Source organism: Pseudophryne corroboree, chromosome 2, assembly GCF_028390025.1.
Source record: "Pseudophryne corroboree isolate aPseCor3 chromosome 2, aPseCor3.hap2, whole genome shotgun sequence".
Lineage (NCBI taxonomy): Eukaryota > Metazoa > Chordata > Amphibia > Anura > Myobatrachidae > Pseudophryne > Pseudophryne corroboree.
This window is the reverse complement of record NC_086445.1, coordinates 499,095,950-499,113,386: the sequence shown is the minus strand read 5'-3', so window position 1 is coordinate 499,113,386 and position 17,437 is coordinate 499,095,950. Positions and strand designations below refer to the sequence as shown.

General features: G+C 48.0%; 1 protein-coding gene and 1 long non-coding RNA gene across 3 annotated transcripts in view; one reads left to right on the top strand and one right to left on the bottom strand.

Annotated features, from left to right (window-relative positions):
* LOC135031181 (AP-1 complex subunit beta-1) overlaps positions 1-17,437 on the top strand; it is a 263,841-nt gene that overhangs the window by 161,731 nt on the left and 84,673 nt on the right. For both annotated transcript variants that reach the window (XM_063953993.1, XM_063953992.1), the window contains exon 11: positions 16,938-17,197. In XM_063953993.1, the coding sequence (XP_063810063.1) occupies positions 16,938-17,197 (260 nt within the window). The remainder of the gene's footprint in view (positions 1-16,937; positions 17,198-17,437) is intronic.
* LOC135031207 (uncharacterized) overlaps positions 6,555-17,437 on the bottom strand; it is a 264,149-nt gene continuing 253,266 nt past the window's right edge. The window contains exon 3 of the long non-coding RNA XR_010227048.1: positions 6,555-7,991. This is a non-coding gene — a long non-coding RNA (uncharacterized LOC135031207). The remainder of the gene's footprint in view (positions 7,992-17,437) is intronic.

Below are 17,437 nucleotides of genomic sequence, written 5' to 3'. Positions count from 1 at the left end.
GGTCACTTAACAGGGGGCTGCCTCAGGCAGCCTATTCTTAGCTTTAAATTTGACAGAAAAGAAGAATCTACAAGGGCTGCAGCAGGCTATGTCTAATAGACGTCTCTGCTGCAGCTCCATCACCCCCAGCGGCGCTGTATACTCCCGCACCCTGGTTGCCGGGTCATTGCAGCGGAGGCTCTGGTTTCTTCTAAAGGTCAGTCACACACACACCGACCTCCGGGATTGCGAGGCCGCTGACAAGGGGGAGGTAAGGCGCTTCTGTGCCCGCACTGTATCGCGATCCAGCGCGGCCGTAAGAGGCGGGCCGCGCGCGCTGGAGGGACGCTCCACTAGCCACCAGGGATATCCGGACTCCAGGTCGACAGCAAAAAGGTCGACACACCTTAGGCCGACGCCAGTTGGTCGACACACCTTAGGTCGACATGGACAAAAGGTCGACATGGAAAAAGGTCGACATGAGTTTTTCACAATTTTTTTCTTTTTTGGAACCTTTTCATACTTAACGATCCACGTGGACTACGATTGGAACGGTAATCTGTGCCGAGCGAATCGGTAGCGGAGCGAAGGCACCATGCCCGAAGCATGGCAAGCGAAGCGAGCCATGCGAGGGGACGCGGTGCACTAATTGGGGTTCCCGGTCACTCTACGAAGAAAACGACACCAAAAAAACATAAAAAACTCATGTCGACCTTTTTCCATGTTGACCTTGTTCCTGTCGACCTTTTGTCCATGTCGACCTTTTGTCCATGTCGTCCTAAGGTGTGTCGACCAATTGGCGTCGACCTAAGGTGTGTCGACCTTTTTGCTGTCGACCCTGAGTCCCAGACCCGCCACCAGTGACAGTTAAGGGGCACAGGTCTGGGGTTTTTTCTACTATATTAACCCCGCTTATTACTGCCCGCAGTGCCCAGGGGGGATGCCAGCAGGGGGAGCAGGTCGGACCTGAGGCCCCTCCCCCCCAGGGCGCCATTTATGCAATGTTCCCGACCTGGAGCTGCATATCTTCCTCACTCCTGACCAGCGGCCATCATAGATTGAGCTGTGCTGTTTCTAGGACTGTTGGGGCAAATCCTCCTCTGTAGAACCGCCTGCTCGCCAGCGCTGTGCATTTTACAGGACACTTAAGTATTCTACCTGTCAAGGGACAGTGTTAGTTAAGAAAGAGTGCATACATTCAGGGTTGTGTGGTACATACATCTAGTGTTTACTGTGCATTGTTATATCTATTGTTAACACATATAGCCATACTGAGTATTACTTTTTAGTGCTAGTCCAGTGCAGTTTATGGTACATAATTTCTGCCGGTACATTTGTGACTATCTGTGTGTGTGCATGTAGCTACTGCGTGGGTTGCCTTACTGCAGGGTATTTCACTCAGCGTGCTTTTCCTATATTGCTATACCTGAGGGGGCCATGTGTTTCAGGTTTTTCTTTCTGTTTAATATAGGACTGTATCACAAGATATACTGACGGTGTATTTTTACTTGTGATTTATAGTCACCATATAATCTATATCTCTTGAACTCACAGTCTGTGCTACGCTTTACTGAGAGTTCTTGATAGGTATAGTGCTTCTACACTTTGTACCTCGTTGCCCAATATTGTGCACATAGTTATGTCTGTTACACGCGGCAACAACGCTGGTGCTTCTCCCACACTGCGTGGTAGTGAGGCCGCAGATGTGATGTAGGAAACTTTGGCAGCTGAGAGTTCTGGTTCGGGGGTTCCTTACCCCCCAGTGGGTCGTTAGCACCGGGGCATCACAGTGCCCATCTTGGGCTACGTTTTCCACGCTGTTAAACACGCTTGTAACTAAATTGACACCCCCTGTGGGACCATCTGTGCCGATGCAGCAGTTTATGGTTCCTGCTATTAATCCACCATGGGCAGATCAAATCTCCTCAGTTACAGCATTTGAACCGGTCACTAACTAAATCTAAGTGTCACTCTCACCCTTCTAAGACTAAGTCGTCTTCTAAACGGGCCATTACCGCCACCCAATCCACTGCTATCCCAGACACTTCCTCTAAGGAGGATTGTACATTTACTGATCCCACAAGACACTGACACAGATGTTTCTGATGGGGACGGGAAATCATTGGTGGATGTCCCAGATGTGATTGAAGCAATTAGGCTCATTCTTCAGGTGTCTGGTGTTCCTGAGACTTTCCCTAAAAAGCTGAATAGGTTTAAACGTAAGAAGGTGGTTAAACAAGTTTTACCTCATTCTCAACTCCTGGCTGACATATGTCAAGGCTCATGGGATAATCCGGGAATGGAATTCACACCGCATTAGAGACTGTTGGCTCGCTATCCTCTCTCTGCAGAGCTATGTAAAATATTGGGAAACTCCTTGCCATGTAGATTTACATGTGGCGCGTTTGGTAGTTTCTTCTGCTCTGCCAGTAACTACCGTCACCTCTCTGAAGGAACTGACGGATAGACGTGTGGATGGTTGTTTGAAAATGATTTACACCCTACCAGGGGCTGTGGATGGGCCAACCATTGCAGCAACTTGGGCTGCTGAAGCTGTTGAGGCGAGGGTTCAGACGCTAGAGGCGGAATAGCCTTCCAACGCATCTGAGCATGCTCGACAATGTCTCTCGTATATTACCACGGCTTCTCTGTACCTTAAGGAGGCGACCTCCGAGGCCGGGGTGCTGTTGGCCAAGCTACTATTACGTCCGTCTTGGCCAGACGTATCCTTTGGTTGAGATCCTGGTCGGTGGATATGGATTCCAAGAAAACCCTGGAGGTGCTTCCTTTCAAGGGAGACATTCTCTTTGGAGAAGACCTCAATAAGATTGTAGCTGCTCTGGCTACTGCTAAAACAGTTTTCCTACCTAGTATGGCTCCTTCCGCACAGAAGGCTAAAAGTACTTTCCTTCGGCCCTTTCGTCCTCCAGGAAAAGCAAAAGTCAGAGCAAACTCGTGCTTCCAGAGCTGCCAAGCCCAGACCGAAGCGTGCCTGGGCCGCCCGTCAGCCAGCTTCCAAAACTGACAAGCATGCCGCATGACGTGGCGGGCCTCCCTCTGGGGGCCGACTTCTAGATTTTGCCCAGGAATGGTTGATAACCTCTTCAGATACCTGGGTGAGGGAAGTCATCGCTCGAGGTTACGCCATACCCTTCAAGAATCGTCCCCCTCATCGATTTAGCTTGACAGATGTGCCTCAGGATCCGGCAAAAGCAAACACTTTGCACTCGGTGGTACATTCCCTCCTGACTACAGGAGTGGTAGTACAGGTGCCTCTGGCTCAGAGAGGCAAGGGGTACTATTCACCGCTGTTCCTAGTCCCGAAACCGAACGGGTCCTCGCGGCCCATTCTCAATCTGCAGTCCTTGAACAAGCATGTGCGGATCTCCAAGTTTCGTATGGAAACACTGCGCTCTATTGTTCTGGCCATGGAGCCTGGGGACTATATGGTCTCCCTGGACATACAGGATGCCTACCTACATATTCCTATCACGGTATCTCATCGGCAGTACCTGAGGTTTGCGGTGGGCAACCTTCATTACAATTTCAGGCGTTACACTTTGGTTTGACAACGACTCCCTGAGTTTTCACCAAAGTTATGGCGGTCATGATGGCTACACTCCACCGTCAAGGGATCAGGATCCTACCGTACTTGGACGATTTGTTGATCCTGGCAAATTCCCCAGAACTTCTCCTGTGTCATCTCGATCTGACGGTCCAGTGCATGAAAGCCCACGGGTGGCTGATCAACTGGAAGAAATCCTCCCTGGTTCCTGCTCGGAGCATGTTACACCTGGGAGCGTTATTGGACACTCACAACCAACGGTTGTCCCTGTCTCAGGATAAAGTCCTGAAGCTTCAGGATAGGATTCGATGCTTCCTATCTTGTCCGCAAGTGTCGATATATTCGGAAATGCAAGTGCTAGGTCTCATGGTGTCGGCTTTCGACATGGTGGAGTATGCTCAGTTCCACTCTCGCCCTCTGCTGAAGTTAATTCTGGTCAAGTGGGATGGCCTGCCTCACCGGATCAGATCTCACATGATCTCATTGTCTCCCGAGGTCCGCCTGTCACTGAGCTGGTGGCTGCAGGATCAACAATTGAGCAGGGGCCGTCCCTTCTGGATACCAGACTGGGTCCTTCTGATAACGGATGCCAGTCTGAGAGGTTGGGGCGCGGTGTTCAACAACACTCTCTTCAAGGTCGGTGGACCAAGGAGGAGTCTCTACTCCCGATAGCAGTGTTCAATGCGTTGACAATGGCCCAGCATTTGATACAGAACAGACCTGTTCAAGTACAATCGGACAACGCCACCACGGTGGCGTACATCAATCATCAGGGCGGCATTCGAAGCTGCACGGCAATGAGGGAAGTATCACGGATTCTTCAATGGGCAAAACGCCATCTGACGGTCATATCCGCAGTGTTCATACCGGGCGTCCTGAATTGGGAAGCGGACTATTTCAGTCGTCAGGACGTACACGCAGGAAAGTGGAGCCTCCATCCGGAGGTGTTTCAACTTCTCGTGGACACGTGGGGCCTTCCAGAGGTGGATCTGATGGCGTCTCGATACAATCACAAGGTTCCGGTCTTCGGAGCAAGGACAAGGGATCCTCAAGCTGTGTTCGTGGACGCTCTGGCAATTCCATGGAACTTTCAGCTACCGTACGTGTTCCCTCCAGTGTCACGCCTGCCCAGAGTAATACGGAAGTTCAAGCAAGAAGGAGGAAACCTGCTTCTGGTCGCTCCAGCGTGGCCCAGACGGCACTGGTTCTCCGATCTACTGGGTCTCTCATGGGAGCGTCCCTTTCTACTTCCACAATAACCAGACCTCCTTGTTCAGGGCCCTTGTGTTTACCAGGATTTGGCCCATCTGACTTTTGACGGCATGGCCCTTGAGGCTTCCGTCATGAGGGCCAATGGTTTTTCTGAGGCGATCGTTCAAACTATGTTGAAGGCCCGTAAGCCGGCTTCTGCTCGGATCTACCATAGGGTCTGGAATGCTTACTTTACTTGCTGTGCGTCTCACAATCATGACGTTTTCAAGTTTAGTACGGTCAAACTGTTGGCCTTTCTACAACAGGGCCTAGACTTAGGCTTGCGTCTGGCCTCCCTCAAGGTTCACATCTCTGCCTTGTCGGTTTGGTTTCAGAGATAATTGCTACCCTACCTGATGTACATACATTCACTCAAGGTGTGTTGCGGATTCAGCCTCCTTAGGTACCACCTGTGGCCCCTTGGGACTTGTCTGTGGTTTTGGAGGCCTTGCAAGAGTCTCCGTTTGAGCCTCTTGCCTCTGCTGATCTTAAGTGGCTTTCCCTTAAGGTACTTTCCTTGCTGGCGATTGCTTCAGCTAGAAGGGTCTAGGACTGGGGTGTACTTATCCAGTAAGTCTCCCTATTTGATTTTTCACCGTGACCGGGCGGTTCTTAGAACGCGGCTAGGTTGTTTACCAAAGGTGGTGTCTTCCTTCCACCTTAACCAGGAAATTGTGGTTACGGCCTTTAATTCTCCTGAGTTGTCTTACAAAGAGCGGTCTTTGGATGTGGTACAGGCTCTCCGTATCTATGTGAAGAGAACTTCCTCCATTAGGAAATCTGTTTCTCTTTTTATGCTGTTTGGTTTTCACAAACGTGGCTGGCCTGCTTCCAGGCAGAATTTGGCCAGATGGATTAGAATGGTGATTGCACATGCTTATGTACAGGCTGGTCGTCCGGTTCCTGCTACCATTAAAGCCCATTCTACTCGGCCGGTTGGACCTTCTTGGGCGGCCCACCGTGGTGCGACCCTTGAACATTTGTGCAAGGCGGCTATGTGGTCCTCAGGGACAACGTTTATTAGGTTCTATGCCGCCGCTTCCCAGGATGCTTCCTTTGGACGCCGGGTTCTTATGCCCACTACAGTGCGTCCCCTTCCATAAGGAACTGCTTTAGGACATCCCCGATGTTAATCCTTGTGGGGCCCAGTGTACCCCGCAGCAGAAAACGAGATTTATGGTAAGAACTTACCGTTGTTAAATCTCTTTTTGCGAGGTACACTGGGCTCCATAAGGCACCCACCCTGACGCACTTAGCTTCTTTGGGTTGGTATTGGCATAGCCGCTGACACCCTCTCCTGTGGTGAGTGTGTGGTGTAATTGGCTACGAGCGATTGTCGTCTGTGGTACCTGCTACTGCATTGGGCTGGTTAACGAAACTGAGCTCCTGTGCATGGAGGCGGGGTGATATAGGAGGCGGCGCTATGCATCTTGGGAAGAAGGTCAAAGCTTTGAATCTGTTGGTGCCTCGGATAAAGATCCTACTCTACACCCCGATGTTAATCCTTGTGGAGTCCAGTGTACCTCGCAGAAAGAGATTTAACAACGGTAAGTTCTTACTATAAATCTCATTTTTATCATGTGGATCAATGTATTTTTTTTCTTTTTTACTTCTTGACGCCAAGGAGGGGTGGGGGGGGGTGGGGGGGGGGGTCTTTCAAGATTTAGCGTTTTCCAAGTTACGCCCCCTGCCTGTACATTATGCTGTAACATCGCATTTAATTAAATCTGTTCCTTCATTTATTGCAGTTAATCATTTATGAAAGCACAGTAAACTTTTTTTCTCAGATGTCTTTATGCAGTTAATTGGCCTATGGGGGAATATGTGAGGTAATTAAATTGAGTCCTTGCATGATTGAAGGGCATCATTGCATTTCACAGTGATTAAAATTGTGTGGCCAAAGTGCATAGAAAATCATGAGTTACAATATGACTTTTCTTTGATATAAGAATCATCCACAGTTTGCAGCTTGCACAGTCATGCAGTATAATGAGTACCTGTGCAAAAGTGTAAAGGGGGGTACACACGGAGAGATCCGTACTTAAAATCTAAGCAATCTTGCTAGATTGCTTAGATTTTAAGCACGGATCTGCCGTGTGTATGCCCTCCAGCGATAGCGATGCGCGGCCCCGCTCATCGCTATCGCCGATGCTAGATTGAGCTGCATGCAGGCTCAATCTAGCGGGTCGCTCACATCACCGTTGTGTGAAGTGAGCGGCCCCCCGTCGGCTTTCCCCCTCGCTCAGCACATCGCGCTGTGCTGAGCGGGGTGAGAGATGTGTGCTGAGCGGTCTGTGTTAAGATCGCTCAGCACACATCTCTCCCGTGAGTACCCCCCTTAAGGCTAGAGTGTCACAGGTTGGTAACAGGGAGAGACAAGGGGGGAGATTAGTTTAGCCTGGGAAAGTGATAAAGAAGTGATAAGTGGAAGGTGATAACGCACCAGCCAATCACTCCTGTTATTTTTCAAACCCATAATGATTGGCTGAATCACCTTGCACTTATCACTTCTTTATCGCTGTTTTATCACTTCTTCAGGCTTAATACATCTGCACCAAGGTGAGAAGCAAGGCAAACTACCAGTCATAGGGAGATACAGAGAAGTGATCAGCAAGACAGAAAAAGCGGACAACTAGAATTTGGATACAGTAAAATGAATATGGGCATAGCTAATATCATACAGTTACGTGTCACACTTTTTTGTTTTTATTTTACTGGGTGAATTCCTTGTATACGTTACGTACCAGGTCCAACGCCATACATAACTTTTTTTTAGTTTGCTTTATAGCAATTTCGGAAACTTGAGCATCCTGAAGGTGAGACATCTAACTATATAAGACGTTTATGTCTACTGAGTGTCTAACTTAAGGATTCTAAAGGGTCATTAACTGTAAGATGACCTTTCTGAGAGAGGACAAAAGCAGTGTAGCTAGCTCAGTCTGAAATTTCTACATACAACATATGGATCGCACATTATTATATGGAAAGCAGTGATCGGCGTGGGCTGAGAGGCAGTGCTTCTTTTAGAACTCTTTGTGCCAAACTGTTGTATTTGCAGCCCCCCTGCTGCAGTTAATAATTGGTTCTAGGTATCTGAATATAACCATTCAGTCTCAGTCAGCATCACGTTGCCCACAGATTTTGGCCTTTAAAGAGACAATGACTCCCAGCATTGAAGTTTAATGAAGAATGTTTGCTGAAAAACACAAAACAAAAAAAAAAAAGTAGTTTGGTATTAGTGTATTCTTCCAGTATGTCTAACCATTTAGAAAGATGGAATAGTGTTTAGCAAGCTACGAAGTATATTAATGAGAGAAGAAAAATAAAAAAAAAGAGCGGGGATCAAAAATGTAAACACATTGGAGGGTTAGCATTAACCACAAAAACTTCTGAGATACTTGTGGCATGGTTACCAGTTCTTAGGTAAGTATTTAGATCATCTGCAACAGTGGTGGCTTTCTGCCTGAGAATGACTCCGTACAGTGAGTCCTAGTATATTCTACAGGTACTTTAAAAAAGATTACTTTTCAAAATAATATTGGGTGAGGGACGTGAAGCCCTGCCAAGAAACATGTGGCCAATATACCTAGCACGTTGTATACAGCTGTATGACTGGACACTGACCTGAGTTCTGCATTATGGATACCATGCAGGTCCTATGTTGAAACATTGGATTGAATGGTGGGAAAGGATTGCAAAGATTTTCACCATCAGTAGTGTAGTAATAATTTTCAGTATGTAAAATTGGTTTGCAGATAAACACTTCCAAAGTGTCATTTATTCAGAAGTCCGATTAAAAGTCGAATTTATGGTCTGCATTGTGCGCTTCTCCTCTTGGTGTAGAGATAAAGGGGGTGATGTACTAAGCCTTGGAGAGTGATAGTGGAGAGATATAGCGTACCAGCCAGTCAGCTCCTAACTGCTATGTTACAGGCTGTGTTTGAAAAAATGACAGGATCTGGTTGGTACTTTATCTCTTCCAATTTTCTCTCTCTCCAAGGCTTGGTACTTCTGTCCCAAAGCATGAGCGACTTATAGCACTTGATGTTCCTCTACTGAGGTGTTTTTATTAGACCAGAAATCTATAAATAAAATGGTGCCTAGTAGTTTCTGTTCCTATAAAAATGAAAGACTGACTGTACCCTGCCTGTAACTGCGGTATGTTCATTTTGAGATAAAGGGTCTGAAATGTAATGTAATTGTCAGGTTCTAGTCTTTCCTGTACCTGAATAGAAGGAAAAGCTGAGAGCCTCTCTGCAGATGCTTAAAGTGCTAAAACCTTTAAAACCATAAAGTCCTCCAAGATTCTGGGGACTTTTTCCCACTTCTGTTCTGTGTTTTACAATGGAAGCATTTTAGTCAGTGTCTCTATTGTGCAGTTTGTACCCAGCACTCTGATTTGGTATCTTAGGAATAGTAATCAGGGGACCATTGATACAGAAGCTTGTTATCAAGGCATGATAGAGAATGGAGGTTTAGCGTGTGTTTTTCCTCACATTTCTACGTTATCTGATGCTTCCAGGTCTTGATATGAGATCTGATATAACATGCATCACACTGTGAGGATCTTCACTGGCCACATTTTACACAGATTTTGAAAATTGTTTTTATTAAGGTTTCCGAAAAAACACTAATAATCTTTCATTTATTTAAAGAATAAGCAGGTGTAATCACACACAAAAAAGTGCATGTGATATTTCTCTACTAGAAAATGGTTTTATCCCATTCTGTTCTGTTTATACTTATCCCATTTTCCGTGTGTTCTGTCCCATTGCTGCGATGGTAGCCTTTTGCATGCTCGCCCCAGCACCCACAGTGTGCACATTAGGTCTGACACACATGCCACAGCCGCAATAGCATTTCTCTGACGTCCTAGTGGATGCTGGGAACTCCGTAAGGACCATGGGGAATAGCAGCTCCGCAGGAGACTGGGCACAAAAAGTAAAAGCTTTAGACTAGCTGGTGTGCACTGGCTCCTCCCCCTATGACCCTCCTCCAAGCCTCAGTTAGATTTTTGTGCCCGAACGAGAAGGGTGCAAGCTAGGTGGCTCTCCTGAGCTGCTTAGAAGTAAAAGTTTAAATAGGTTTTTTATTTTCAGTGAGTCCTGCTGGCAACAGGCTCACTGCATCGTGGGACTAAGGGGAGAAGAAGCAAACTCGCCTGACTGCAGAGTGGATTGGGCTTCTTGGCTACTGGACATTAGCTCCAGAGGGACGATCACAGGTTCAGCCTGGATGGGTCCCGGAGCCGCGCCGCCGGCCCCCTTACAGAGCCAGAAGAGCGAAGAGGTCCGGAGAAAGCGGCGGCAGAAGACGTTCCTGTCTTCAAATAAGGTAGCGCACAGCACTGCAGCTGTGCGCCATTGCTCTCAGCACACTTCACACTCCGGTCACTGAGGGTGCAGGGCGCTGGGGGGGAGCGCCCTGAGACGCAATAAAAATGATATAAAAACCTTATATGGCTAAATAAAATGCATCACATATAGCTCCTGGGCTATATGGATGCATTTATCCCCTGCCAGTTTCCTGAAAAAAGCGGGAGAAAAGGCCGCCGTGAAGGGGGCGGAGCCTTTCTCCTCAGCACACAAGCGCCATTTTCTTTCACAGCTCCGCTGGAAGGACGGCTCCCTGACTCTCCCCTGCAGTCCTGCACTACAGAAACAGGGTAAAACAGAGAGGGGGGCACTATTGGCAGCTAATATATAAATACAGCAGCTATAACAGGGAGTAACACTTATATAAGGTTATCCCTGTATATATATAGCGCTCTGGTGTGTGCTGGCAAACTCTCCCTCTGTCTCCCCAAAGGGCTAGTGGGGTCCTGTCCTCTATCAGAGCATTCCCTGTGTGTGTGCTGGGTGTCGGTACAATTGTGTCGACATGTATGAGGAGGAAAATGATGTGGAAGCAGAGCAATTGCCTGTGTTAGTGATGTCACCCCCTAGGGAGTCGACACCTGACTGGATGGTAGTAATTAAAGAATTACGTGACAATGTCAGCACTTTGCAAAAAACTGTTGACGACATGAGACAGCCGACAAATCAATTAGTGCCTGTTCAGGCGTCTCAGACACCGTCAGGGGCGCTAAAACGCCCGTTACCTCAGATGGTCGACACAGACCCTGACACGGATACTGAATCCAGTGTCGACGGTGACGAGACAAACGTAATGTCCAGTAGGGCCACACGTTACATGATCACGGCAATGAAGGAGGCATTGCGCATTTCTGACACTACAAGTACCACAAAAAAGGGTATTATGTGGGGTGTGAAAAAACTACCAGTGGTTTTTCCTGAGTCAGATGAATTAAATGAGGTGTGTGATAAAGCGTGGGTTTCCCCCGATAAAAAACTGCTGATTTCTAACAAATTATTGGCACTATACCCTTTCCCGCCAGAGGTTAGGGCACGTTGGGAAACACCCCCTAGTGTAGATAAGGCGCTCACACGCTTATCAAAACAAGTGGCGTTACCGTCTCCTGACACGGCCGCTCTCAAGGAACCAGCTGATAGAAGGCTGGAAAATATCTTAAAAGGTATATACACACATACCGGTGTTATACTGCGACCAGCGATCGCCTCAGCCTGGATGTGCAGCGCTGGAGTGGCTTGGTCGGATTCCCTGACTGAAAATATTGATACCCTGGATAGGGACAGTATATTGTTAACTATAGAGCATTTAAAGGATGCATTACTATATATGCGAGATGCACAGAGGGATATTTGCACCCTGGCATCTAGAGTAAGTGCGATGTCCATTTCTGCCAGAAGAACGTTATGGACGCGACAGTGGTCAGGTGATGCAGATTCCAAACGACATATGGAAGTATTGCCGTATAAAGGGGAGGAGTTATTTGGGGTCGGTCTATCGGACCTGGTGGCCACAGCAACGGCTGGAAAATCCACCTTTTTACCCCAGGTCACCTCTCAGCAGAAAAAGACACCGTCTTTTCAAACCCAGTCCTTTCGTCCCTATAAGGGCAAGAGGGAAAAAGGCCGCTCGTTCCTGCCCCGGGGCAGAGGAAGGGGAAAAAGACTGCACCATGCAGCCTCTTCCCAGGAGCAGAAGCCCTCCCCCGCTTCTGCCAAGTCCTCAGCATGACGCTGGGGCTCTGCAAGCAGACTCGGGCACGGTGGGGGGCCGTCTCAAGAATTTCAGCGCGCAGTGGGCTCACTCGCAAGTGGACCCCTGGATCCTGCAGGTAGTATCACAGGGGTACAAATTGGAATTCGAGACGTCTCCCCCTCGCCGGTTCCTGAAGTCTGCTCTACCAACGTCTCCCTCCGACAGGGAGGCAGTATTGGAAGCTATTCACAAGCTGTATTCCCAGCAGGTGATAATCAAGGTACCCCTCCTACAACAGGGAAAGGGGTATTATTCCACGCTGTTTGTGGTACCGAAGCCGGACGGCTCGGTGAGACCAATTTTAAATCTAAAATCTTTGAACACTTACATAAAAAGGTTCAAATTCAAGATGGAGTCACTCAGAGCAGTGATAGCGAACCTGGAAGAAGGGGACTATATGGTATCTCTAGACATCAAGGATGCTTATCTCCATGTCCCAATCTACCCTTCTCACCAAGGGTACCTCAGGTTTGTGATACAAAACTGTCATTATCAGTTTCAGACGCTGCCGTTTGGATTGTCCACGGCACCACGGGTCTTTACCAAGGTAATGGCCGAAATGATGATTCTTCTTCGAAGAAAAGGCGTATTAATTATCCCTTACTTGGACGATCTCCTGATAAGGGCAAGGTCCAGGGAACAGTTAGAGGTCGGAGTAGCACTATCTCAGGTAGTGCTACGTCAGCACGGGTGGATTCTAAATATCCCAAAATCACAGCTGATTCCAACAACACGTCTACTGTTCCTAGGGATGATTCTGGACACAGTCCAGAAAAAGGTGTTTCTCCCGGAGGAGAAGGCCAGGGAGTTATCCGAGCTAGTCAGGAACCTCCTAAAACCAGGACAAGTGTCAGTGCATCAGTGCACAAGAGTCCTGGGAAAAATGGTGGCTTCTTACGAAGCGATTCCATTCGGAAGATTCCATGCAAGAACTTTTCAGTGGGATCTGCTGGACAAATGGTCCGGATCGCATCTTCAGATGCATCAGCGGATAATCCTATCTCCAAGGACAAGGGTATCTCTCCTGTGGTGGTTACAGAAGGCTCATCTTCTAGAGGGCCGCAGATTCGGCATTCAGGATTGGATGCTGGTAACCACGGATGCCAGCCTGAGAGGCTGGGGAGCAGTCACACAGGGAAGAAATTTCCAGGGCTTGTGGTCAAGCATGGAAACGTCTCTTCACATAAATATCCTAGAGCTAAGGGCCATTTACAATGCCCTAAGTCAAGCAAGGCCTCTGCTTCAGGGTCAACCGGTATTGATCCAGTCGGACAACATCACGGCTGTCGCCCACGTAAACAGACAGGGCGGCACAAGAAGCAGGAGGGCAATGGCAGAAGCTGCAAGGATTCTCCGCTGGGCGGAAAATCATGTGATAGCACTGTCAGCAGTGTTCATTCCGGGAGTGGACAACTGGGAAGCAGACTTCCTCAGCAGACACGACCTCCACCCGGGGGAGTGGGGACTTCATCCAGAAGTCTTCCAAGTGATTGTAAACCGTTGGGAAAAACCAAAGGTGGACATGATGGCGTCCCGTCTCAACAAGAAACTGGACAGATATTGCGCCAGGTCAAGGGACCCTCAGGCAATAGCGGTGGACGCTCTGGTAACTCCGTGGGTGTTCCAGTCGGTATATGTGTTCCCTCCTCTTCCTCTCATACCAAAAGTACTGAGAATCATAAGAAGGAGAGGAGTAAGAACGATACTCGTGGCTCCGGATTGGCCAAGAAGAACTTGGTACCCGGAGCTGCAAGAGATGCTCACGGAGGACCCGTGGCCTCTACCTCTAAGGAAGGACCTGCTCCAGCAGGGACCTTGTCTGTTCCAAGACTTACCGCGGCTGCGTTTGACGGCATGGCGGTTGAACGCCGGATCCTGATGGAAAAAGGCATTCCAGATGAAGTCATCCTTACCCTGATCAAGGCCAGGAAGGATGTAACTGCAAAACATTATCATCGCATTTGGCGAAAATATGTTGCGTGGTGTGAGGCCAAGAAGGCCCCTACGGAGGAATTTCAACTGGGTCGTTTCCTACATTTCCTGCAAGCAGGATTGTCTATGGGCCTAAAATTAGGATCCATTAAGGTTCAAATTTCGGCCCTGTCGATCATCTTCCAGAAAGAACTGGCTTCAGTGCCTGAAGTTCAGACGTTTGTCAAAGGGGTACTGCATATACAGCCTCCTTTTGTGCCTCCAGTGGCACCTTGGGATCTCAATGTAGTTTTGGGGTTCCTAAAATCACATTGGTTTGAACCACTTGCCACAGTGGATTTGAAATATCTCACATGGAAAGTGGTAATGCTGTTGGCCCTGGCTTCAGCCAGGCGCGTATCAGAATTGGCGGCTTTATCTTATAAAAGCCCTTACCTGATATTTCATTCGGATAGGGCGGAATTGAGGACTCGTCCTCAATTTCTCCCTAAGGTGGTTTCAGCGTTTCACATGAATCAACCTATTGTGGTACCTGTGGCTACTAGGGACTTGGAGGACTCCAAGTTGCTGGACGTAGTCAGGGCCCTGAAAATATATGTTTCCAGGACGGCTGGAGTCAGAAAATCTGACTCGCTGTTTATACTGTATGCACCCAACAAGCTGGGTGCTCCTGCTTCTAAGCAGACGATTGCTCGTTGGATTTGTAGTACAATTCAGCTTGCACATTCTGTGGCAGGCCTGCCACAGCCAAAATCTGTAAAAGCCCATTCCACACGGAAGGTGGGCTCATCTTGGGCGGCTGCCCGAGGGGTCTCGGCTTTACAACTTTGCCGAGCAGCTACTTGGTCAGGGACAAACACGTTTGCTAAATTCTACAAATTTGATACCCTGGCTGAGGAGGACCTGGAGTTCTCTCATTCGGTGCTGCAGAGTCATCCGCACTCTCCCGCCCGTTTGGGAGCTTTGGTATAATCCCCATGGTCCTTACGGAGTTCCCAGCATCCACTAGGACGTCAGAAAAAATAAGAATTTACTTACCGATAATTCTATTTCTCATAGTCCGTAGTGGATGCTGGGCGCCCATCCCAAGTGCGGATTGTCTGCAATACTTGTATATAGTTATTGTTACAAACAAATCGGGTTGTTTATTGTTGGAAGCCATCTTTTCAGAGGCTCCTACGGTTATCATACTGTTAACTGGGTTCAGATCACAAGTTGTACGGTGTGATTGGTGTGGCTGGTATGAGTCTTACCCGGGATTCAAGATACTTCCTTATTATGTACGCTCGTCCGGGCACAGTATCTTAACTGAGGCTTGGAGGAGGGTCATAGGGGGAGGAGCCAGTGCACACCAGCTAGTCTAAAGCTTTTACTTTTTGTGCCCAGTCTCCTGCGGAGCCGCTATTCCCCATGGTCCTTACGGAGTTCCCAGCATCCACTACGGACTATGAGAAATAGAATTATCGGTAAGTAAATTCTTATTATTTTTTATAAACAGCCAGTTTTACTATATAGATTATCCAGGATAAAAAATATTTTGTTCACATGATCTGTAAAAAAAAAAAAAAAATTTGAAAGAAGGCAAGATGCCATTTCCGGGTTCAAAACAAAGTATACACGAAAAATGTACTGATATACTAGACAAATACAAATTAAGAGATTGTAGATTCCAGAACTAGGCAAGCTGTCATCCTTCTTGAGAAAGGAGATTGATGCTGTGATGGTCAGTCAGACGGGTTCACTACAGCTGGCCGGCGGTCGGGCTCCCGGCGACCAGCATCCCGGCGCCGGGAGCCCGACCGCCGGCTTACCGACAGCTTGGCGAGCGCAAATGAGCACCTTGCGGGCTCGCTGCGCTCGCCACGCTACGGGCACGGTGGCGCGCTACGCGCGCCACACTATTTTATTCTCCCTCTATGGGGGTCGTGGACCCCCACGAGGGAAAATAAGTGTCGGTATGCCGGCTGTCGGGCTCCCGGCGCCGGTATACTGAGCGCCGGGAGCCCGACCGCCGGCAAACAGAAGACCACCCAGTCAGACGCCTTCACACCACAATGAGTGAAGCATCATCTCTGGCTAAAGGCCACAGGAAACTTGCTGGCTGCTAGGTGCACAGCTTACCAAATTATATGTTACAGCGATGGTAATATACAAATGCGTTGTGTGTATTGTAGTTATATATTTAGAAATGGACACTGGCACTGCTGAATATCTACCTGTCATTCAATTCAATCACTCATAACTCTCCAAACCACCAGAAACCTCTACATGAACCTTACAAACTGTTAAATGTTCAGTAGAGAGAGCTGCATAAAACTGTGGATGCTGGTGAATCACATAAAGGTTCTGGGCTAAGATAAGTAGAACATACAGGTAGTGATCACTGTTCACAATTGTGAATAAAAAGGACAATTTGATCACCCTGTAAAACTATCTGGAGATTGGTTCCAACATCATTGGTGGAAGGCTTTTGAACGGGATCCGGTCAGGATCCTGGCAGTTCAAATACCGACACCGGAACTCCGACCCCGCTCGGAATGCCGGCACCTGCATCCCGAATAGGATCACAATCCCAGTTCGTGTGTGTCGGGCTGCTAGAGAGGTAAACTGAGGGGGAGGTGTTAGGTTTTGGCATCTCCAGGGAGGGTTTGGGTTAGGCTGCGGGAAGTGGGGGGGGGGGGGTTTGGTTTAGGCACCACCGGGGAGAGTACCAGCGTAAGGCTGCGGAAAGGGTCGAATAGGGGCCATTGGGGAAAGCTGTGTATACTAACCTTAACCCTGTCTGAATTCTCATAATCGAGATGGTGCGCTCGGTATTGTAACCACCAGTATATCGGACCCAACCCTTTTGAACTTCTAAAATGACTGTTAAAGATACACATTAAGTAAATTGAGTTGTTAGCTGTTAATGAGGCTAAATGTAACATCTGATTATCTAGTACAAATTATTCTGCCCTTTACGGTGACATATTTTGAAAATTGCTTTAAGGCTAATGTATTAAAAACTTGATTTTAATATTGCACTATTGACGATCATGATTAAATGTTTTATTTATTAAAGTCACATGTGTTGCTTCTACCGCAGGATTCTGATAACCCTGACTTACGTGACCGAGGATACATTTACTGGCGTTTACTCTCTACTGACCCTGTCACTGCCAAGGAGGTGGTGCTTTCAGAGAAGCCACTGATCTCTGAGGAGACTGACCTCATTGAGCCCACATTGCTGGATGAGTTGATTTGCCATATTGGCTCTCTGGCTTCAGTTTATCACAAACCACCAAACGCCTTTGTAGAAGGCAGTCATGGAGTTCACCGCAAACACCTGCCAATCCAGCATGGAAGGTGAGTGTTGTGACCTTAGCTTGTAAATAAAGTGCTATTCGCTATATATCATATTCTTAGAAAATATTGATTGTGTTTTCCATGAAGTAATATTACTTTCTTCTACGTCCTAGAGGATGCTGGGGACTCCAAAAGGACCATGGGGTATAGACAGGATCCGCAGGAGACATGGGCACGTTAAGACTTTAATGGGCGTGAACTGGCTCCTCCCTCTATGCCTCTCCTCCAGACCTCAGTTAG